The sequence below is a fragment of the Zootoca vivipara genome, chromosome 12, assembly GCF_965207765.1.
Source record: "Zootoca vivipara chromosome 12, rZooViv2.hap1.1, whole genome shotgun sequence".
NCBI classification, from domain to species: Eukaryota; Metazoa; Chordata; class Lepidosauria; order Squamata; family Lacertidae; genus Zootoca; species Zootoca vivipara.
In genome coordinates this window covers 14,736,717-14,759,636 of record NC_142595.1, presented here as the reverse complement: position 1 = coordinate 14,759,636, position 22,920 = coordinate 14,736,717, and the positions used below count along the sequence as shown (strand labels likewise).

Sequence of the window (22,920 nt, the reverse complement as noted above, 5' to 3'; positions counted from 1 at the left end):
CGCTCATCTCGCTCTATAGGCCAAGGGAGCTGGCGTTTGTCCGCAGACAGCTTCCGGGTCATGTGGCCAGCATGACTAAGCCGCTTCTGGCAAACCAGAGCAGCGCACAGAAACACCGTTTTCCTTCCCGCCGGAGTGGTACCTATTTATCTACTTGCACTTTGACGTGCTTTCGAACTGCTAGGTGGGCAGGAGCTGGGACCGCCAACCTTCTGATCGGCAAGCCCTAGGCTCTGTGGTTTAGACCACAGCACCACCCTATACTGTATATAGAAATGAACAAACCAGTGATATTTTAGGAAGCAGACTAGCAGGCGGGGCCCATTACTTACATCATAGGAGCCTACACAACACAAAACACTGTTGCTGTATGTAGGTTTTATTTGTTTTTATCTTATATTTTGGAAATGTACATCCAGGTGGTTTTTTTTCCCCTTTAAAGTTTTTGGGGGTCCCCAAGAGAATGGAGCCCTAAGCTGTAGCTTGTTTAGCTTATACGTAAATCCGGCACTGCGTCCCTCCCTAACCCCTACTACTTCTTCCTTTCGGCGGCTCCCGAAAGTATTTTTTCAGGAACCTGAAGCCCAGCGGCCTCTGGGGGGCAGCGCGGCGACTCGCGCTCCGCTTCCGCGCGCGCGCTCCGCGAAACCGATCCTCCCCTCCTGTCGTGCCAGGCAGGGACTGGGGGGCGTGGCTTGCCCCTCCTCCCTTCACTCCCGCCTCGCCCCCCCCCCCGCGTGTATGAAAAGCAGCTGCGAGGGGGCTCCGTCCTTCTAAACGCAGCCGAAGTCCATTAGCGGTCTTGCATCTTCCCGAGGCGTCGATTCCGCTGCGTCCGGGAGTCCCCTCCGCTCGGCGGCGCTGCCATGGTGAGTGGGCTCGTCGTCCCGGGGCGGGAGTGGTGATGGTGGAGGGCGGGGGGAATGAAGAAGGGGCTCCAAGGCGGGAAACGAAAGTGTGGGGAAGCGGGCGGAGCAAAGGGGCGAGAGGCGTGCGCGCGTCTCCGGGTCTGAAGGGCGGCGGCGGCGGCAGCAGCAGGTGAGCGAGCAGCAGGAGGAAAAAATGAGGCTTTGAGCCTGCCAGGTGCTCAGTAGGTCAAGCGCTCCTCCTTACCTGTTGGGTTTCTGCCTGCCCTTGTGCTTGTCAGGGATATAAGGGACCAGTCCTAAGCGTATATAGACAGGTAGGGCTAGCCTTCCTCTTTCATTGTCTTGGGCTTGGTGCCGGGGGTGGAGGTGGGGAGGGGATGGCTGGCTTGTAGAAGTTTTTATTTTCTCAAGGTGGTTCCCCAGAGCTGTGAGGGGAAAATGGTAAGATGGGTGGGGAGTGAGGACCAGTTTTAGACTTTAAATGATAATAACCATAATTCGATTATAATAATAACTTTATTATTTATACCCCGCCCATCTGGCTGGGTTTCCCCAGCCACTCTGGGTGGCTTCCAGCAGAATATTAAAAACACGAGAAAGCGTCGAACATTAAAAACTTTCCTAAACAGGGCTGCCTTCAGATGTCTTCTAAAAGTCAGGTAGTTGTTTTATGTATACCCCACCCATCTGAAGGGGTTGACCCAGCCGCTCTGGGCTGCTTCCAGCACATTTAAAAGCACAATAAGACGTCAGGCATTGAAAACTTCCCGAAACGGGGCTGCCTTGGTATGTCTTCTAAAAGATCTGTAGTTCTTTATCTCCTTGGCATCTGATGGGAGGGCGTTCACCCTTCTGCATGCACGTCACCCACTTCTGTATGGGATGGGGTGTTTTGTATGGGATGGGGTGAGTCCGGGAGGCATATTGTCAGAAATACGTTTTTCAATATGCCACACTTTTCCTGGCAGTGGCTGATGTGAGGCGACACTCTATAGGTGCAAGGAGTGCTTTTGTTTTGTTTTCTGGCATAAGCTACAGCAGGCATAGGCAACCTTGGCTCTCCAGATGTTTTGGAGCTACTACAACTCCCATGATCCCTGACCACTGGCCCTGTTAGCTAGGGATCATGGGAGCTGTAGTTCCAAAACACCTGGCGAGCCAAGGTTGCCTATGCCGGAGCTACAGCAGGAGCCTCATTTTAGGGGGGAAAGGAAGGTAGAGGGAGATGGGCCTGGGCAGAGGATGACAGACACTTGTGGAAGTTAACTTCTGGGGGACAGGTCACTGAGCATTGGAAGAGATCGGAGTCTCAAAGTGGGAGATGTATAGTAGAGCATTACATGCTCTGCATTTGTTGTGTGGCTTTAACATTCACCTGAGCAGGGTGCATTTTGCAACAACATAAGGCATCCCTTTTCAGACAGATTTATGGCCAGGGTGGGGGCCCTTGTCAGGTTTTCAACCGTTATGAATGAGCTGGATACAGGAATATGCCATTGATTTTGTAAGAGACTTTGTCAGCCGAGATGCGAGCTACCTGTACATGTAGATTGGTTTTTCCTGGCGACGAACATATGCTCACTTAAACCCTCTTCGGTTTCACAAAACTATTCATCGAGCATGGCTGAGAATGCCAACCCAACTTAAGGAAAATAAAACATCAGTTTGCAAGAGAAAACATCAGTTTACATGGGTGGTTCCTCCTTGATTTAGTTGGAGTTGTATTACAGTATATTGCTTCACAGGTAGGGTGTAATTTTACACTACAGCTGATGCTTTTGGGGAGTTTTTGTTTAGGGGGAAGTTTACTATTTTTTCAATAAATAAAGTAAAGTTGGAAATACTGTACCCTGAGAGTAGTATGGGAGAAACAGTGTGAACTGTGGTGAAAATTCTCTAAAATGGGAGGAGGGGGTGAGAAGAGCATACTTATCCCCCTCCCCAAGTTTGAGATCCCCGCAAAGTATGAGATTTTAAACTTCTTTTTTTGCACCAGCACCTAATGTTTATGAGGAAGGCATATGCCCTTCTTGTCTGCCTAGGCTGTCATTCACTGTTAACAAGCATCTGCTCCTAGTTGTTGGTGCAACCCCTTGCACCAGCTTTCCACACTCCCATTTGTTCTCCATTCGACAGCAAATGCCATTTTGCATGAGGAGTGCCAACTTTTCTGCAGCCTTGCCGAGAGCACTGTGCATTTGCTTGGCTTATATTGGGCACGCAGGAGGCAAAAGAGTACTGCGATACTTCCTTTCCACCTGTAAAACCCTGGGGGAACAGGAAGGATTTTGAGATTTTTTTAGAGAAGCAGTCTGCTGGGGAAACAAAACTAGGGTGCTTTCCCTCGCCAATGAGCAACTCGTTAAACAAAATTATTTTCAGGGGTGGTTTTTTTTGTGTGTGCAGCTGGAACCAAACTCTTTCACTGACATAAGTTAAAAAAAACACTACCCCTCCTTATTTGTTGAAAAACCAATGCATTTTTATATTGTTTCAAAACAATAAAACAGCGATTTACAGCTAAAGAAATTGAAAAAAAGGCATTTGATCTATATTTAGGCTTACGACAAAGTTTTGTTTTCCTGTTTTTATCTAAAGCACACAAACAGCTGGGCAACAGGGCAGCTGGAATAGAATTTTTTTATCTCTCTCGGCACTTGCTCAAAACAGTTTGTTGTTCCCTGAGCTTTTTCAAATTGGGGAGCAGGTACCCTGAGAAATCATAGGGGCTATAAGTATTATTAGAAGTTCTGGGTTTGCTCTAAAAACCTACTTTATTGCTTTTATTCTAAATGATCTGTTGGTTTAGAATATTATTGCAGAACTTCTCTCTTTCCCCTCGATCCCACTTCATTCTGCTTGCATATTTGTGGTCACTGAACATGCCAATAGCATTTTAGGCAAATGCAAGACAGATCAACATTCTGCTTTCCAAACTGGTCTCAGAAGAAGAAACAGCCTATTATGGGTTGTAGTGCTCCAGCGCCCAATTTAGTTTTCCATTTTGGTGAAAGAAAAAGAGTGCGAACTTTTTTTATCACATTCCTTCTTGACTGGACTATAGGTTATCCTGAACCAAGCACATTGACCAATCTGATGACAGGTACACTTTTACTGAATTTAAATGCGGGGCAATTTCAGTTTTACAACCCTACAACCTAAATAAAGTATTTTACTTTTTAATGTGACACAATTTTAAATTACCTGCCCACAGGGAAGCTGACCCGCTTTGTTTTCCATGTTCTGTTCTGAGCATACCTCTTGATTGGAGGAAGCCCAGAGCATGAGTCATGTGAGGATGGGTCATTCTGGTGCATCTCTGTATTAAGGCACTGAATGCTCCTATTGTCTGCGATGCAGAGATGGGGCAGAATTGTCTGTCCCTCTGTAGAGGCCCAGACCAGTGACTCATACAGAGACACATCAGGCAGCTTCTGCTCAAGGCAGACAATTCCATTGGGAATGACTGATCCAATCACACTTGGTGCAGAGGTGAGGCCAGAGTAGCAACTCACCACACACACACACACACACACACACACACACACACACACACAGGATCCTGTGTGGAACTGCCAGCTTAGAGGCAGCCATTACATTGTTTTTTTTGAGAATAAAAACAGCACATGGTGGCACAGATTACTCCAATCCTGTAAATAAATGGCTTCCCCTCCTGCTTGGCAGGGTGAGACTCTTGCCATAGGTGGCAGATCTGGGCCCAAAGGTGTGTGCCATGCTTGCCATGCCTGTGGTGGTGTGAGTACAGTGGTGCCTCGCTAGACGAATTTAATTCGTTCCACGGGTCTTTTCTTATAACGAAAAAATTCATCTAGCGAATCCCATAGGAATGCATTGATTTTTTTTGTAATTTTTTTTTGCCCATAGGAACGCATTAATTGAATTTCAATGCATTCCTATGGGAAACCGTGATTCGCTAGACGAAAACGAATTCGTCTAGCGAGGCAACCTCTGCTAGAAAAAACATTTCGTTAAGCGAAAATTTCGTTAAGCAGGGCATTCGTTAAGTGAGGCACCACTGTACAGGAGGGGCAAGGGCATGGGTCTGTGGTGAGATGGCAGCGTTAGCAGGGGGCGATGGGGCATTGTGCTTCAAGCGGCAAAATGCCCCAGGCTGGCCCTGTGGCTTAGGGATGGGCCTTAGGTGCCACAGGTGACCCAATGTGGCTAGATACAAATATAGGGCAAATGTGGAGAAATGTGCCCAGAGAAGGCCTTGTTGACAGATTAAGAACCATCTGGGTTCAGATAGTATCCACCCAAGAGGTTTTAAGAAACAAATATGGTGTTGCTGATTAAGAAAAACGTGCAACCTCTCCTGAAAATCAGCCTCTATAGCTGAAGGCTGAAAAGTAACTAATGCAAGATATTTTTTTTAAAAAGGCATCTGGGAAATTACAGGCCAGCTAGCAGATAGCGTGATCAAGGAAAGAATTGCCAAGTGTATAAGAACCAGCCTTACTGAAGCAGAACCAGCATGGCTTTCTGTCCAATCTTTTAGAGTAATTTGAGAATGCCAGTAAGCATATGGATAGGTGTGATCTAGCAGAAAATGTGTGTTTTGACTTTGAGAAAGCCTTCAGTAAAGTCCTTTGCCTTCCTGTCCTCCTCACACCATGGCACAAAGGCATGTGGTAAAGCGATTTCTCTCTCTCTCGGGGAGCACTGCAAAGGACCCTATGTACACCTCTGTCTTCACCAAAGACTCCAGAGTCAGTGTAGCAGTCATGGAAGAAGAGGAGAGGTCCTTTTGTAGATCAGTAACTGGTTAAAGTTTAGGAAGCAGAGAGTAGGGGTAAATGGATGGTCCTCTCAAGGGAGGGCTCTAAGAAGTGGGGGTCCCCCAATCACTGGTATCGGTACCTGTGCTTCTTACCTTGTTCATAAACAATTTGGACCGATGGGTGAAACATGACATAGCCGAGCTTGAGGATGGCACCAAATCATTCAGGGTGGTAAGAATAAAAAGAAGACTCTAACGAGCCTAAAAAGTGTACCTCCAAACTGGGTGGATGGGCGTTAAAATGGCAGGTGTGAGTCAGCGCAAGCAAGTGTAAAGGGGGCAATAAATGGGGCAATAAATCCTGACTTCACATCTACATTGGCAGGGTCTGAACTGGTGCTCACTGACTCATCTTGGAGTCCTCGCACATTTTCATCGAGCTGTGAAACGCCATGCGCTACCTCCATCCAGTGTTGGAGGCTGTTGAAAGGATGTGCAAGTAGGGAGGGAGCTGTTGTGTCCGTGTTCTGCTTTGGGGGGGGGCTTTTCATCCTTGAGAAAAGGATGCTGGATTAGAGGGGAGGTAGGTTCGATCCCATTTAAAAAAGGCTTGCTTGATGGATCATGCGTGAACAGCAGCCAAGCAGTAACCAAAAATGAAAAACACATCACTCAGCGATTGGCAAAAGTGGAGAGCAATCTTGTGACAACTTGTAAGAAGAAACTAGCATCCAACTTCCCATTTGACGTTCATAGTTTTCATTTGGCACAGAATGAAGAGCTCAAAGCCGCCTTCTCTTGCACAGAAGTGCCTTAGACCATTTCAGCTCCTGGTGCCTTTTTTTGTTGTTACTACATAGTAGTACATTACTACATAATCACTTGCATAAAATGTTTCCAATTGACTTGCGTTTAAAAATATAAACAGAAATTCATTATACGATAAAAAAAGAAAACCAGTATATAAAACATTAATATTATTGTACAAAATACCAAGTAAAAACAAAAAACAAAACATCCTCCCACTCCCTTATTTTGCTGCAGCTTTTCAATCTCAATTCACCTTGAATACTGCGAGTAACAGTTTGGACAGCAGACCCTTCAGTGGAATGTGGAAAATGTGTTATGTAGGAGGTATCTCTAGTACAGTAGTTACTTATGATCCAGCTGTTTTTTAGAGGGTTTGTAGGACCAGGCTTTAATTAATTTGGACGTCTCTGGTAAGTTTTATTCACCGAAATAAGCTACACTTAAATTGCTCGTGTGTCCCATTTATTTTAGTTGCATGGACTTCAGTGAGCTTTCCAACAAGGATCACTAGATGTGGATCCAGGCCAGTGTATATTATTATATGCCTGTACACAGTATTGGGTTTGATCGTAGAGAAGGTGCTTTAAAAAATTTATACCGTTAAAATGATACTGATTTGTAATGATAATACTGATTTTGACTTGGAAGGCAGTGGTTTTGGCTTGTGTGACACAGTGCAGGACAACTGCATTGCAGGGCAATCTTCTTCTTCTTCTTTTTGCATTAAAGGACTGGGAGCTTGGGTTCCCAACAAATTATGACCATTATCTGCAGTCTGTAATGTAAAGGTTTTTTTGGGGGGGGGCTAGCTAAGCAGCTGTGCCCTCCTTGCTATTTGGTCCCTCCCTTATTGCTTGTTGGTGTGGTGCGATACAGGGAAGGAAAGTGAGGAGGGGGCCTGTTTTGTGCAGAATGGGACAAATTGTTCCGCACTGGAAAACCATCCAAGTTCTCCTCTTTAGACTGGCTTCTGTGGTACCATTGTCCTTGCCTCCTCCCCCTCATTTTTAACACAAGCATTTATTATTTCAGTTTCACTTGCAAAACAATTGGTGCTCACAGTGTGTGCCTTCCCACCCACAATTATTGTTTTGTTTTGTCTTCTGTGTGTGTGTGTGTGTGTGTTTTAAGCCATTGTTAACCGCTGTTCCCCAGGCAGCTGTTTTTGTCAAAATAGTGCAATAGCTACTCAAACGCCCTTGTCTTGACCAAACACAGGCAGCATCTTCACTATGTCTTGAAACTGAACACAGGAACAGAGTTGGGTTTTCTTTCCCCCCACATTGTAATACGAGTCTTGGTCGACTTGCGCCACTCGGTCTTCCCTGCTTCTGCGTCAACAAAAGTAGTGAATCGTTTATTTCTTTGGCTGTAATAACTACTTTGATAGTCATTATGGCACCACAGATGCCTTGTTTATCTTCAAGGATCTGGGAGACATGTAGCTATAGAATTGCTGAGCTGGAAGGGACCTCTAAGGGTCATCTAGTCCAACCCCCTGCAATGCAGGAATCTCAACTAACGAATCCATGACAGATGGCCATCCAACCTCTGCATAAAAACCTCCAAGAAAGGAGAGTCCACAACCTCCTTAGGGAGACCGTTCCGCTGCCTGACAGCTGTCTTACTGTTCTTCTTGATGTTCAGTCAGAATCTCCTTTCTCATAACTTGAATCCTTTGGCTTGAGTCCTGCCCTCCAGAGCAGAAGGAGACAAGCTTGCTCCATCTTCCATGTGACATCCCTTTAGGCACTTGAAGATGGCGATCCTGTCTCCTCTGTTTTCCAGACGCTTGATCATCTTGGTCTCCCTCCTCTGCACACGTTCCAGCTTGCCAATATCCTTCTTTAATTGTGGCACCCAGAACTGGAAACAGTATTCCAGGTGTGGTCTGACCGAGGCAGAATAGAGCGGTACTATTAATTCCCTTGATCGAGACACTATATTTCTACTGATGCAGCCTAGAATAGCATTAGTTTTTCTACTGCTGCTGCACCACACTGTTTACTCATGTTAAGTTTGTGGTCTACTAAGGCCCAGGTGGCCTTAAGTTTGTGGTCTACTAAGGCCCAGGTGGTCTACTAAGGGACCCAGGTGGTCTACTAAGGGACCCAGGTGGTGCTGTGGGTTAAACCACAGTCTAGGGCTTGCTGATCAGAAGGTCGGCAGTTCGAATCCCTGCAACGGGGTGAGCTCCCGTTGCTCGGTCCCAGCTCCTGCCAACCTAGCAGTTCAAAAGCACATCAAAGTGCAAGTAGATAAATAGGGACTGCTCTGGCGGGAAGGTAAACGGAGTTTCCATGCGCTGCTCTGGTTTGCCAGAAGCAGCTTTGTCATGCTGGCCACATGACCTGGAAGCTGTCTGCGGACAAACGCTGGCTCCCTCGGCCTATAGAGCGAGATGAGCGCCGCAATCCCAGAGTCGGACACGACTGGACCTGATGGTCAGGGGTCCCTTTACCTTTACCTTTTTAAGGCCCCTAGATCCTTAAATTGCAATCTCAATCCCCTGATAAAGGCTTCTAAAAGCTTGCTTTGGTGGTTGCGAAACAACTGTGTGTAATGTCTCTGAAATTCAGAAGAGCATGTGTGCCTACCAGGTGTTGCTGTTGCAGCATAACTCCCATCGTCCCTGGCCATCAGCTATCTTGGCAGGAACCAGTGGGGACTGGATATCTGATCTCTCAGAGTTGCCAGGTTGGCTACCCCTTCTTGAACAGCAGCACCCAACTTCTAACAGCTTAAGACTCACTCTGCCTCTTTTCATCTCTCTTTATCCTGCACCTTCTCTCAAACTCTGCACCCAGCTTGAGGCTCACCACCTTTGCTTTCTGCTTCCATCGCCCATGGCAGAACTGGCCCCCGTGGCATTTTTGCTGCCCGAGGCTGAACATCAACCATCACTGCACCCCACCAAGTCATTAGACAAGTTATTTTAGTACCTGAGCCAGAAAAATCCCACAAGTGCCTGTCCCTAGGAATTCCGAGACAGTAATAACCATTGGGACCCAGGTGGCGCTGTTGTTAAACCACTGAGCCTAGGGCTTGCTGATCAGAAGGTCGGCGGTTCGAACCCCTGTGACGGGGTGAGCTCCCGTTGCTTGGTCCCAGCTCCTGCCAACCTAGCAGTTTGAAAGCACCTCAAAGTGCAAGTAGATAAATAGGTACCGCTCCAGCGGGAAGGTAAACGGCGTTTCCATGTGCTGCTCTGGTTTGCCAGAAGCGGCTTTGTCATGCTGGCCACGTGACCCGGAAGCTGTACGCCGGCTCCTTCGGCCAATAATGCGAGATGAGCACGCAACCCCAGAGTCGGTCACGACTGGACCTAATGGTCAGTGGTTCCCTTTACCTTTAATAACCAATTAAGTAACAATGTGTTGCCTGAGGCAGCTGCCTTCCTCTGCCTGATGGTAGGGACTGGCTCTGACAGGGACTCAGCACACCCGGGGAAGCCTGTTTTGTTTTGTTTTTGCTAAAGCCGGCTGCTTCTGCAAATCCTCTTTGAGCCATGATCTTTCTCTCCGATCCTTTTGCTCCTCTGCCATCACTCTTCGGATTTTTGCCTGCTCTGCTCACTTAGCTAACCCCCGAGGGTTTTGTTCTGAGCTAAGTATTAAAATTCTGCGCCGGGAAAAGCTGAACTCGGCAGGTTACACACTGCACACACCGATAAATGTTCTAATTTTGATTATTGTAGGAAGGGGCAAAGAGGGCTGTGTGTCGGGTGGGACTTTGACTACCATTCATCCCTGTTTTGAGTTTGGCCATTTCACCAGGCTTCACAGTGAGAAACGGAAGGCTGCGGCTTTTTTTAAAAAATGGCCAATGTTTGCACAGAATCTGCCCACCTCTGCTGGTACTGTGGTCTATCTCAGGCACCCCCAAACTGCGGCCCTCCAGATGTTTTGGCCTACAACTCCCATGATCCCTAGCTAACAGGACCAGTGGTCAGGGATGATGGGAATTGTAGTCCAAAACATCTGGAGGGCTGAAGTTTGGGGATGCCTGGCCTTATCTGCTCAGGGGTTCCTCTCCCTTCTTCCAGCCTTTTCACCGCCTCAATACATTCGTCACAAAGTACCAGTCATAAGTCCTTGCCTTCGCACCAAAGTATCTCTTTGGGGAAGAAAAAGAGAGAGGTTGTGTGTTGATAGTCACACTTGAGAGAGCCAGCTCTTCTCTCGCTTCCTGTGCTGCCTGTCGTAGGCTCACAGGGAACATCTTCACTTCCTCAGCAGCTGTGGGGGCAGCAAGTATTTTGCATCTTCAGTTTCATGTCGTTTTTCAAGAAGGAAACTTTGAAACGGCACACCTTCTGCCACAGTTGATGCTTCTGGGTGGGAGGGCCTAAATTGCTTGTGCGCAAGTGCATACTTGCATGTGTGTATTGAATGAGGGAGGGAGATAGCGGCTTACCTTGTAAACTGGACCAGGCCAAAGGCCCATCTTCCTTTTACCACAGTGGCCATCCAGGTGCCCATGGGAATCCCAGAAGTAGGGCTTTCCCTACCTGCGATCCCAATCAGCTGGTATGCAGAACCATACCTCTTAGAATCATAGAATAGAATCATAGACTCATAGAGTTGGAAGAGACCACAAGGGCCATCCAGTCCAACCCCCTGCCAAGCAGGAAGCACCATCAAAGCATTCCTGACACACTCTTCTGACACTGGAGGGGAGAATGTAGCCAATGTGGGGTGGTTGCCACCGATACCCTCCACCAACTTGTTGAGCCATCACTTCCTGTTCAGGGTTTCCCAAACTTGGGTCTCCAACTGTCGTTGGGCAACAACTCCCATCATCCCTAGCAAGCAGGAGGGTTGATGGGAATTGTAGTCCAAAAACAGCTCATTTCTCCATCTCGCTCGATTGGCTTACTGGCAGGAGGCGGGGAAACACTGAACATTCAGCGCATTATTTTCGTAGTTTGTTACTAGGGAAGATTTTGGCAGCCATGCATCCCACCCCCTGGTAAGAGCCACTTAGGCCGCAAGACGATATGGGGCTGATCAGAACTTGGATTTTTTTTTTTTAAGAGCTGTGGAATTTCCTATGGAAGGTGCTCTCTAGAGGAAGAGTAGTACATAAATTAGAGGTATTTGTGGCATGAGGTTTTGTAGGCCTCAAGAAACGTTAGTTTCTTTGAAAGGTGCCGTAGGGTGTGTGGTTTTCCCCTCCCCACCTTTTCCCTACAGCAGATTAACAGGGCTGCTGCTTCTGGAATGCACCATGTTCTTAGCTGACATAATAGCATCATTTAAAAGCCATCACTGGGCCATTTGTGCCCATCTGAATAGCCCAGCAGCAGCAGCAGCAGCAACAAAAACAAAAAATCCCCTCTCTGGTTCAGACTGAAAACAGTGGCCCTATTATTGAGGGCCCAAAGATGGTATCTCTCTCTGGAATGTTCCGGCTGAACTGCGCACAACTATTCCTTTTCTTTCCCTTCCCTTCCAGAACAAAGGCTTCGGCCGGAAGAGCCACACGTTCCTGCCCAAGATATTTAGGAAAATGTCTTCCCAGCCCAAGGAACGCCCCGAGAGCTTGCAGTTCCCTTTCCTGGACGACAACGACACCATCGCCACCATCCGGGAGTCGAAGACGCTGTTCATTCTGCGGGGCCTGCCTGGCAGCGGGAAGTCCACTTTGGCGCAGGCCATCCACGACAAGTACAAAGATGCTTGCAAGGTCATCTCCGCTGACAGCTACAAAATCCAGCCTGCCGTCAGGAGCGCCATTCCCGACGACTATGGCAAGGTCGACGAGGACCTAGGTGACTACTGCAAGCGTGACATCAGCGTGCTGGTGGTAGACGACACCCACCATGAGAGGGAGCGCCTGGATCAGATCTTCGACATTGCCGACACATTCCGCTACCAGGTCATCATCGTGGAGCCCAAGACGACGTGGAAAATGGATTGCTTGCAGCTGAAGGATAAGAACCAGTGGAAACTCTCGGCGGATGAGCTCAAGAAGCTGAAGCCCAGTTTGGAAAAGGATTTCCTTCCCTTGTATTATGGGTGGTTTTTGAGCAAAAGGAGCTCGGAGAACCTGCGGAAGACCGGGCAGGCGTTTTTGGACGAGCTTGCCAGTATCAAAGTCTTCAGAAAGGAGGCTAAGCACTGTGGGTCCCCCCCAAAAACCTGTTTGTTTTTTTGTGTCAGATTTGCCTTCTACTAACTAACCCACGAGACCTGGTTTTCTATTAGTTGACCATAAGATAAGCAACTTCTACCTAGCTCCCACGACCCAGGTGGCGCTGTGGTTAAACCACTGAGCCTAGGGCTTGCTGATCAGAAGGTCGGCGGTTCGAATCCCTGTGACGGGGTGAGCTCCCATTGCTTGGTCCCAGCTCCTGCCAACCTAGCAGTTCGAAAGCACGTCAAAATGCAAGTAGATAAATAGGAACCGCTACAGCGGGAAGGTAAACGGCGTTTCCATGTGCTGCTCTGGTTTGCCAGAAGCGGCTTTGTCATGCTGGCCACATGACCTGGAAGCTATACGCCGGCTCCCTCGGCCAATAATGCGAGATGAGCGCGCAACCCCAGAGTCGGTCATGACTGGACCTAATGGTCAGGGGTCCCTTTACCTTACCTTTTAACTAACCCACGAGACCTGGTTTTCTATTAGTTGACCATAAGATAAGCAACTTCTACCTAGCTCCCATGTTGTTTCCTTTGATGTTAATTGCTGGTATCCTATACTTGTTCAGCAAACACTCTCCTTTTTTAAGATATCAAGTTTCCAGTTCTCCTGCTGACGAGAAGGCCTGAGATTGTCTCGTTACTCATTTGTGCCGCACCCTGTCGAATCCAATAATTACTGAATCACTTGGGGAAACGAAAAGGAATTATGCAGAATCAAAACTCTGTTAATTCTGAGTGCATATTGTTTAAGGGAGACACTGGAGCAGAACCCACAAGTTCACCCTTTGAGAATGTTCTGTGTGCTGCAGGTTTGGGGAACTCTCGAAGTTGCTGGAGCTCAACTCCCATCACCCCTAGCCCTTGGCCATGCTGACCGCGGCTGATGGGAGTTGTAGTGCAACAATATCTGTAGGAGCAAACATTCCTCACTCTTGCCCTAAGGTTAGAAATACTGCTGTGAACGAAGGGGGTCTGTTCTAACATCTAAAGCGCTTAGATCAGGCACCCCCAAACTTCGGCCCTCCAGATGTTTTGGACTACAATTCCCATCATCCCTGACCACTGGTCCTCTTAGCTAGGGATCATGGGAGTTGTAGGCCAAAACATTTGGAGGGCCACAGTTTGGGGATGCCTGGCTTAGATGTTGTGGGCCACTGCCTAATCCTGCCCATGTTCCCTGAGCTCTTGCCTCCAGACACCCACCCATGTTACCTGACTCTGTAAGCCAATGAGACCAGCCCCTCTTCCCCCATCCTACACCAGCAGCAGCTTCCCAATGGCTGCAGGAACCCCCGATCCATCTTCGTTAAAGATACTGCCAAGAAACCAGCCCCCATTGAGGAGTAGGAAGAGATATCCTTCCTGCCTCTCCTTCGCTTCAGCAGTTCTGTTTTGAGGCGTCTCGGTCTTCTCCATCATTTGGTTTCGGGAGGCTGTTCAGAAAGCTTCTCACATTCTGAACAGCCTCCCGAAACCAAATGATGGAGAACACCGAGACGCCTCAAAACAGAACTGCTGAAGCGAAGGAGAGGAGTGGGTGTTACAAGCCAGAAACACAACCACTGTAGAAGTGCCATCCTAGGCACCTGCATGGTCAAAGGCTCCTAGAGTTATAGAGCTGGAAGGGACCCCATGGGTCATCAGGTCTTAACCCCCTGCAATGCAGGAATCTCAACTGAAGCATCCCTGACACATGGCCACCCAACCTCTGCTTTAAAAACTCCAATGAAGGAGAGTCCACCACAAAAGTCTACAAAAGAATCACAAGAGTGCTTGTCACAAGGACTATGCAGCTCATCCAGGCAGCTTGTCTACTCCACCTTCCCCGTGCAAAGCTTATGCCACACTCTGGTGCTTGCCAGTGTAAAGGCAGGGCCAACCTAGTAGCAAAGTAGGATCTTACAAACAGGGTTGGGAGGGGCCTCCTGGCTTGGAAGAACTTGGCTTTCTAGCTTGATGGCAGAAGCCTGACCTGTCTGGACTCTTGGCTACATAATACCCCAACCCATTTTGAACCAAGAGCAGGTGAATTGTGCAACCTGCACCTGTAAGTTAGGTAACTTTCCCCATGCGCATAGCTTGCGCATGATACGCGGCTTCTGCTACTCACATGGAGGGCAGAGCAGCTCTTCAGCACCACCTGAGTTTGGACCACTGACAAATCCATTTGCTCTCCCAGCAAACCTTTTGTGGTTTTGGGCAGGCATTGGCCCATTTGCTTTCAAAACATAGAGTCTCTCAGGTGGGGTCCCAAAGGCAGCCCCTTTGGACCACAGAACCATGCGAAATGGATGGCTCGAGGCTCTTTAGTGATTCTTACTTCCTTTTATTTAATGAAAGCCAATATTTTATGGATGTTAAATGCTATGTCCCCGCCCCGCCCCGCCCCCATGCATGCTTAGGATCTTTCAACATATGTGCCACACAGCCCTACCCAAACGGGAATATTTCCCATGCATTAGCCACCCTCCATTTCAAGGAACAGGGCACCTCTAAACGTGCCACAACTAGCAGTTCATCTTAAAGATGTTCCCCAGTTCCTGGCATCAAATTGCCCCTAATGAAGCCAACCCAGCTGGATGGAATGCACTCTTCAAGTTTACCACCACATTCCTAAGCTAATCTGCAGCGGCACTTGCAGTTAGAAAGTTAGCATCCACATCTTGGTTAAATCTTAGGAATGTAGTTTCTACATTCTACACCAGGCACCCCCAAACTGCGGCCCTCCAGATGTTTTGGCCTACAACTCCCATGATCCCTAGCTAACGGGACCAGTGGTCAGAGAAGATGGGAATTGTAGTCCAAAACATCTGGAGGGCTGAAGTTTGGGGATTCCTGTTCTACACAGTGCCCTTGCTGTACTAACACATTCAGTCTGCTTTCCATTTGAATCCCTAAGAAATGATAAAAATGATTTGGGCAATGTTACTTAAGGAGATAACATGCATTGGCAAGGCTAGCAAGCGCCCCACGAGACACAGATTCCTTGGCTAACAGGCTGCATCTCTCGCTCTCATCCCCATTGTAACGTCTCTGGAATTACAAACTCTGCAATGCAACTTAACCAGCCAGCAGGTGTCTTCACCCCTACAAATGGCAGCCCATGAAGCTTGATCAGGGGTGGAGAACCTTTGACCTTCCAGGTGTTCTCAAGCTCCAACTCCCATGCCCCCCAGCCAGCATGGCCCATGATCAGGGATGATGGGGGATTGAAAGTCTAACATCTGGGGTGGGAGGTGGATAGCACAGCTTCCCACCACCTCTTCTAAACATTATCCAGGGGGCAGGGGGGGGATGATGTAAGCTGCTGCTTTTGTCAGCAGCCATACTGCTCCTGTGAATGTGCACTTCTGGCCAAAAATGCTCATCCATGCTGAACTGGCTGAAGTTGACCCCCTTCCACAGTTGTGTCCCCACTGCATATTAATTCTTGATTGCATTACCAAGATGTAGCAAGGGCCGTGCTTAAACACTTTAGGCACCTGGCCTCCAAGCAGTGATTAAAGACTGGAAGAAATTTAACATAACTAGAGAGCTGCAGTTTTTTTTAAAAAAATTAATTGATATTAAATTTTACAAAAATGTGTACGTTGCAAGTGTATAGTATTTTGAAAATGCTAAGTTTTAATCAAATGCCAGTATTTGGTTTCAGTACATTACTTGGTCTGTGGAAGTTCTAAAAATTAGCAAAGGGAGAACCAGATCTTGTTTTTGTCAGCGGGTGTTTAATGCCCACTGTTTTCCAGCTTTAAACTAACCCTGCAGATTGTCCTAAGTATAATAATAATAATGATAATAATAATACTGTATTGGCCTGAATATAAGCCTCACTTTTTTCTCTCCAAATTCTGACGCTGAAAAGTCAAAGTGCGGCTTAAATTTGAGACCTTACCAAAAATGGCTTTTACGATATCGTTGCTGAAACAGACATACAGTAAAACAGAATGAGTGTGAGTGCCTGCGGAATTTTAAGGGAGTGGCTTATATTCGGGTGTTGTCCCCCCCCTTGAATTTTAAAGGTGTGGCTTATATTCGGGTGCGGCTTATATTTGGGCAAATACAGTATTAATAATTGGGGTGGGGAAAGCAGGTGGGAAGAAACAAGGAGATCAGTTTGCCAAGATTCATTATTTTCCTCCTTCGTTTGCAGTTGGACAACCCAGCGAAGACCCCAAAGCAAAAATTGACTTGACTGGCTACTTTGTGAGAAGGCCACCAGGGGTCTTGCACTGTACCACGAAGTTCACTGACTACGGGAAGGCTCCGGGATCAGATGACTACGCACAGCAGGAGGTGATTACTTTTCTTTCTTCTACTCTGACCAGGAAAAAGGGATGGTTCACCCTCCTCTGTCTTTTGAGATGGGAGCGGAGCATTTCCAAGGGAATCCATATGTATCCTGGCAGTTGCACCCAACGCTTTGAGTGCAGAATTCCTCTTGCACTCTGGGGCTTTCCCCTTCCTCTCCCCTCCCTGCACGCCCTCAAAATCTGCTCCGGAAAGTCTGCCAAATTCTAGAGCCGATTTTAAGAGTGCCTGGGGGGCTGCAGGGGAGAGAAAGTTATATTGTGCTAGTGCAGGGGTCAGCAACCTTTTCCAGCCATGGGCTGGTCCACCCTCCCTCAGACCATGTGGTGGGCCGGACTATGGAAATGAACAAATTCCTATGCCCCACAAATAACCCAGAGATGCATTTTAAATAAAAGGACACATCTTACTCATGTAAAAACACGCGGGCCGGATTGAGAAGGCGATATGGCCGCATCCAGCCCACGGACCTTAGGTTGCCTACCCGGGTGCTAGTGGAACAGTCGAACTGAAAATGACCCTGGGTGTCCAGCGAGCTGAGGTTTTTAAAAATACAATCAAGAAAGCAAACAGCTCAGCAGAGAATATGCGACTCAATTCAAGTCCCTACAAGTGACATGTTACATAAATCAGGTCAATCTTACATATAGTACGTTTCCGAACACAATTCAAAGTGTTGGTGCTGACCTTTAAAGCCCTAAACGGCCTCGGTCCTGGATACCCGAAGGAGCGTCTCCACCTCCATCTTTCTGCCCGGACACTGAGGTCCAGCTCCGAGGGTCTTCTGCCGGTTCCCTCACTGCGAGAAGCAAAGCTACAGGGAACCAGGCAGAGGGGCCTTCTCGGTAGTGGCACCCGCCCTGTGGAACACCCTCCCATTAGAGGTCAGAGAGATAAACAACTACCTGACATTTAGAAAATACCTAAAGGCAGCCCTGTTTAGGGAAGTTTTTAATCTGTGATATTTGATGTATTTTAATGTTTGTTGGAAGCCGCCCAGAGTGGCAGGGGAAGCCCAGCCAGGATTTATAAATAATAAACTATTATTATTGTCTCTTTCAAAACTTGCCTTGAGATTTTGCACAAATTCTGGTTTGGGTTGTTTTTTCCAGTGAAGTCCCCAAAATGAAATGTGACTTTTATGTTGTAAGCAGACATAACTGCAAACTATAACAAATAGTTACAGACTCTGCACAGTTACCCCTTCCTCCCCACCATTTGGGGGGGGGGATACCTGAATATGATTACATACATATATATCCACAATCACATCTCCCAGATTTAATATATATATATATATATATATATATATATATATATATATATATATATATATATATATGCGCTTCAAGTGATCATTTCTTATTCTTCCTTCCTTTGATTTTATACTGCTTGTTGTTAACTGCTCTGCAAATACCTGAACGGAAGGGCAGGATATACATTTGCAAAAAATTATTTTGAAACCTTGTCAGACTGGTAAATGGCTACTTGCAACCAGACAGTGAAGCTTTTGTAAATTAGATGACGCTAGCTTTATGTCCCACTTTATCTTAGGGTGCAATCCTGTGATTTCTGGGATGGTGTTCCTGTGTGTGTGATTGTGTGTGGTAGCTTTTTGTGTTCATGGAAGCCCAGCTAGTTTCTGTTTTTATGCTGTAGGCTAGTAACTTTTGTGGAGTTCTTTGCAAGGCTGTTTTCCGTCGACAACAGCAAAAGCTTCCGTGGATTTTAACGAGCAAGTTCAGCCATTTAAACACAACCAATAACTGATGAAGCAAGACGATCTTAAAACAAGTCTTTCAGTGTTACTGGCAGCCCTAAAAGAAATCCTTTCTCTCTCCCCCCCCCCCAAACTCAGGCTGTTAAGTCATCTTATGGAAAAGCCTTCTTCCTGACCATCTCTGCTCTCTTCATCACACCAAGAACGGCTGGTGCCCGCGTGGAACTGAGTGACCAGCAGATGCTTCTGTGGCCTGGTGACGTGGACGTGCTTCAGCCAGCCGTCAGCCTCCCGAAAGGCAGTCGGGCCCACATCACCCTGGGCTGTGCTAGTGGGGTAGAAGCCGTCCAAACCGGCATTGACCTCCTAGAGTTTGTTAAGCTGGAAAAGGCAGGGAACAAAGGCGAGGAAATTGGGGAAATTGGGGGCGGGAGACTTTTGTCCTACGGGAATGGCCTGTGGATGCTCCAGCTTTCTAAAAAGATTGAGGTGAGGTGTGTCTTTTCTGGGTACTACGGAAAGGGGAAACTGGTGCCAACTCAAAGTGGGAGTAAACGGGGATCCCCTTTTAATGCCTGCATCATCATCTAAGGGCCCTTTTTGCTACTGCAGCCTTACGGTTTGCAGCAATGTGCAACCTTTTTTTATAAACAACTCCCCAAGCCATACACATCCAACTAAAGCCAACTCTTGTTAAATTCTAGCTTAGCTGGTCTCTTCAGAGAAATTTCTTCTCCTTCAGGGAAAAACACCACCAGAGGCCGGTAATGGAAAATTAGCACCTTTGTTAAATGTGTGAATTAAGATTAATGCAACAGGATTTGTGGCGTTTTTTTTTTTAAAGTATTTGTTTTGTTTTGTTTTGTTTTAAAGGTAGAGAAACATCCTTTAAGCATGGCCACTGCTTGTAAATCCACTAGGCCTTGTGCTGTTAGGTCTCTCGCAGAATGAAGTGGTAGAATGGGTTATATCACGTCAGACTGCAAATGTTTATGTGTGAGAAGTTACGTCTTTTCTTAACGGTCTCTGCAAGTAGAAAGCCAGCAGAGCAAGGAAATGGTGAGGCGAGAACCACGCTGGTTTGTTATTTGCAGGGGACATATTTACAGAGGGGTGTTTTCAAAATAATATTTATTTAATAAAAATATTTATTTGTACCACACCCATTGGACTGGGTTGCCCCAGCCACTCTGGGTAGCTGATGTGATTCACCTGTAGTATGAAGTGGTACAATCCATTCTCACCCCCCACGTTCTGCTGAGTAGGTAGGCCCAATCTGCCTGGCTTGGGATCTCACACTGCTCCCCCAGAATCCTGTGAAATATAGATCAAAAGGAATAAAGGAAAAGTTCCATGCACTGGCCTTGGATTTGCTGGACTCAGATCTCAGCTTAGTTACAGTAGTTTAATAGCATCTCTCTTTAGTTACTTCATTTCTGAAAGGGTTTCAAAAGCTAGAACTGGATCAGCAGTTAATCCTGCTACAAGGACCAACAGGGTTCTTGTGAAGTCAAGAGCGTCCATAAATCCTAACATGAAGTGTATTTAATCAAGGACTTATATGGCAGTTTGTGTACAGCAAATGACCCCCCCCCTTCCAATTTTTTGTTTTAAAAAGTTGGTCAAGAACCAGTGGTGGATCCTGTGTCTTTCTGCTAGCATGTGAACACAGATGAGTGCTAGACAGATATTTATATGGCACAGTCTTGTGCATCTTTACACAGCCGTCCCATGGAGTTTAATGTGATTTATTCCAGGCAAGTTCGCCTGGCGCCTTCATTATACACCTTTAGGTGCCAGGCAAAAACGTTCCTTTTTAACCAGGCCTTTGGTTGACCATGCCCTTTTAAAATGTGGCTCTTTTTTGGGGCGGTACTATTGGGTTATTTTGATTTTATATATTGTAATCTTTTCAGCAAACCACCCCGAGACCTCCGGGTATAGGGTGGTATATAAATTCAACAAATAATAATGAAAAGAATAAAATTATTCTCAGATAAGTATGTAGAGCCCCAGCCAGCATGACCAATGGTCGGTGGTGGATAGGAATTGGAATCCAACAACACAACGGCCACAGATTTCCCATCTCTCTCCTCTGGATACATCAGATTCTGAATAAAGGTACTGTTTAGTTTTTATATCTGCCTTTTATGCATACTACGGTAGTGTGCAGGTGTTCAGTTAAAACGTAGACGTATGAGACAAGTGCAGCATTTTTTTTACATCTCAGCTGGATCATGGTTACGACTCTTGACAGTGGCCTATTTTAGATATAGAAGTAAATAAAACTCCCAGCCACTCTTATTGCAAGAATTTATTTTTAATTTTGTGAATAGGACTGCTGCTCACTTACTGAATATTTCAGTTTCCTATTAAATATCCTCCTCTCGCCTTGCAACTTTGACATGTCCTGTTGAACGCATTGTTTACCTGACTGCATTCCAGCAGTAGTTATGTAAGACATTTGAGCACGCTGCTTTTTTAAATCAAGTACAGTGGTACCTCGGTTTAAGAACAGTCCTGTCTTTGAACGATTCGGTTTACGAACTCCGCAAAACCCAGTTTTCAAACCTTTACCGCGGACTAAGAATGGAATCTGAACAGTGGAAGGGCACCGGAGGCGGGAGGCCTCATTAGGGAAAGCGTGCCTCGGTTTAAGAACGCTTTCGGTTTAAGAATGGGACTTCCGGAACGGATTAAGTTCATAAGCTGAGGTACCACTGTACATGCAGAAATCTGTAGTGTGTGCTTTTACTTTCTGTTTGAAGTTGTACAAAGCACAGGATCTAAAGTACCTCCCACTCCAGAGTTGGCTCATTTATGCTACTAGAAGACCAGAGTCTTCCCCCATCCCTCAATGCTTATTCTTGTATAACCTCACTGAATAATGACCCTATGTGAATGATCCTAAGAGTAATATGAGGAAGTGCCTAGCACGGGATTGAACTTGAAACAGAAGGTTTAAACGTGCTCCAAACCAGGCATAGGCAAACTCGGCCTTCCAGATGTTTTGGGACTACAACTCCCATCATCCCTAGCTAGCAGGACCAGTGGCAAGGGATGATGGGAATTGTAGCCCCAAAACATCTGGAGGGCGGAGTTTGCCTATGCCTGCTCTGAACACACAAAGCCAAAATTGGCATCAAATATATTAAAGCAAGATGGGTCTTTTCGGTTTGTACATCAAAGTCTAATTCACTTGAATGTTTAGTTACAGAAGGGGGTGGGGAATTGGTTATGCTAACTGTCGCTCAGGAAACATCTATCACATCATCATAACTTGTATTTGTGTATAATACCTGTGCCAGATTAAGATTTCACATACTGGTTATCTAATGGTCAAGTTTCTGTTAATATGTCTGTCTAGAATACAGTCAAATTCTTATTTTTACTTATGAGGAAAGTAGTACATCTTTGTGGTTCTGACTGGTGTAACTTTTTATTTCTTTTAAAAAATACCTTTTTAACTCTGATCCAGGGCCAAATAGGAGCTTAAGACTCATAGCAACTGTAAAATATACTTAAATAAATCTGTTATTAATATACAGAAATGTTTGCTGAGTTTATACTTAAAAGAAACCTGCTTGCTCTAGCCATCAGTAGGTGAACTTTGAGGTTACACAGATAGAAGCCGAGGGCATCGTCACTGGGTACCCAAACTGGCAATTACTTGCTACCAGAGATTTTTTCTCTTGGAAATGAGTCACAAGAGGAGCCAAACTTCCCAATGGACTTTCTCTTGCAGTTTGTGGGTCTCTCAGAGTGCTTTTCATATGATATTCACGTGCCAGAAGGGTGTATCGGGGGGGGGGGGAGAGTAAGAATTGGTGCTTTGTGAGATTTGGGTTTTGCTCTATTGTAATTTTATTTGTATGCCAACTTTCCCAAAGCACCTAAGTATATACAGGGGTGCCTTGCAAGACGAATGTAATTCGTTACGTGAGTCAATTCGTTTTGCGAAAAAGAATCGTGGTTTCCCATAGGAATGCATTGAAATTTCTTTTTTTGCCCATAGGAATGCATTAATTAAATTTCAATGCATTCCTATGGTAAACCATGATTCGCAAGACGATTTTTTTGCAAAACGAATTCATCTTGCGAGTCACCATCGCAAGACGCATTCGTCTTGCGAAAAAATTGTCTTGCAGGGCATTCGTCTTGCGAGGTACCACTATACTCCCCTTCTGCAAATGATCTGAAGACCAGGTCAATGATCGAAAGAATCATTATTTCTTGTCCTCTCCCACCCTCGGTGCCAGCAAAGGGGAAACCAGCTACACACCGTACAACTGAAAATTTGGCCACCAAAGATTTCTTGGGATGGGC

General features: G+C 46.4%; 2 protein-coding genes across 2 annotated transcripts in view; both read left to right on the top strand.

The window, feature by feature from the left end:
• ODAD4 (outer dynein arm docking complex subunit 4) overlaps nucleotides 1-12,014 on the top strand; it is a 34,893-nt gene extending 22,879 nt beyond the window's left edge. Inside the window, exon 12 of the mRNA XM_060281098.2 lies at nucleotides 11,878-12,014. Coding sequence (XP_060137081.1) covers nucleotides 11,878-11,927 — 50 coding nt within the window. The 3' untranslated portion in view covers nucleotides 11,928-12,014. The remainder of the gene's footprint in view (nucleotides 1-11,877) is intronic.
• On the top strand, nucleotides 726-22,145 carry CNP (2',3'-cyclic nucleotide 3' phosphodiesterase). The gene is made up of 4 exons (XM_035134893.3): nucleotides 726-869; nucleotides 11,878-12,544; nucleotides 16,717-16,859; nucleotides 18,733-22,145. Exons 1-4 carry the CDS (start codon nucleotides 867-869, stop codon nucleotides 19,183-19,185), a joined length of 1,266 nt encoding a protein of 421 aa, XP_034990784.1. The 5' UTR covers nucleotides 726-866; the 3' UTR covers nucleotides 19,186-22,145.
• Nucleotides 22,146-22,920: the final 775 nt, after the last annotated feature.

Bases quoted from the DNA above. Each gene is read 5' to 3' on its own strand.
- CNP (XM_035134893.3), top strand. The intron at 12,545-16,716 runs GTGGGTCCCCCC...CTTCGTTTGCAG, and splicing joins CAGAAAGGAGGCTAAGCACT to TTGGACAACCCAGCGAAGAC. The intron at 16,860-18,732 runs GTGATTACTTTT...CCCCAAACTCAG, and splicing joins ATGACTACGCACAGCAGGAG to GCTGTTAAGTCATCTTATGG.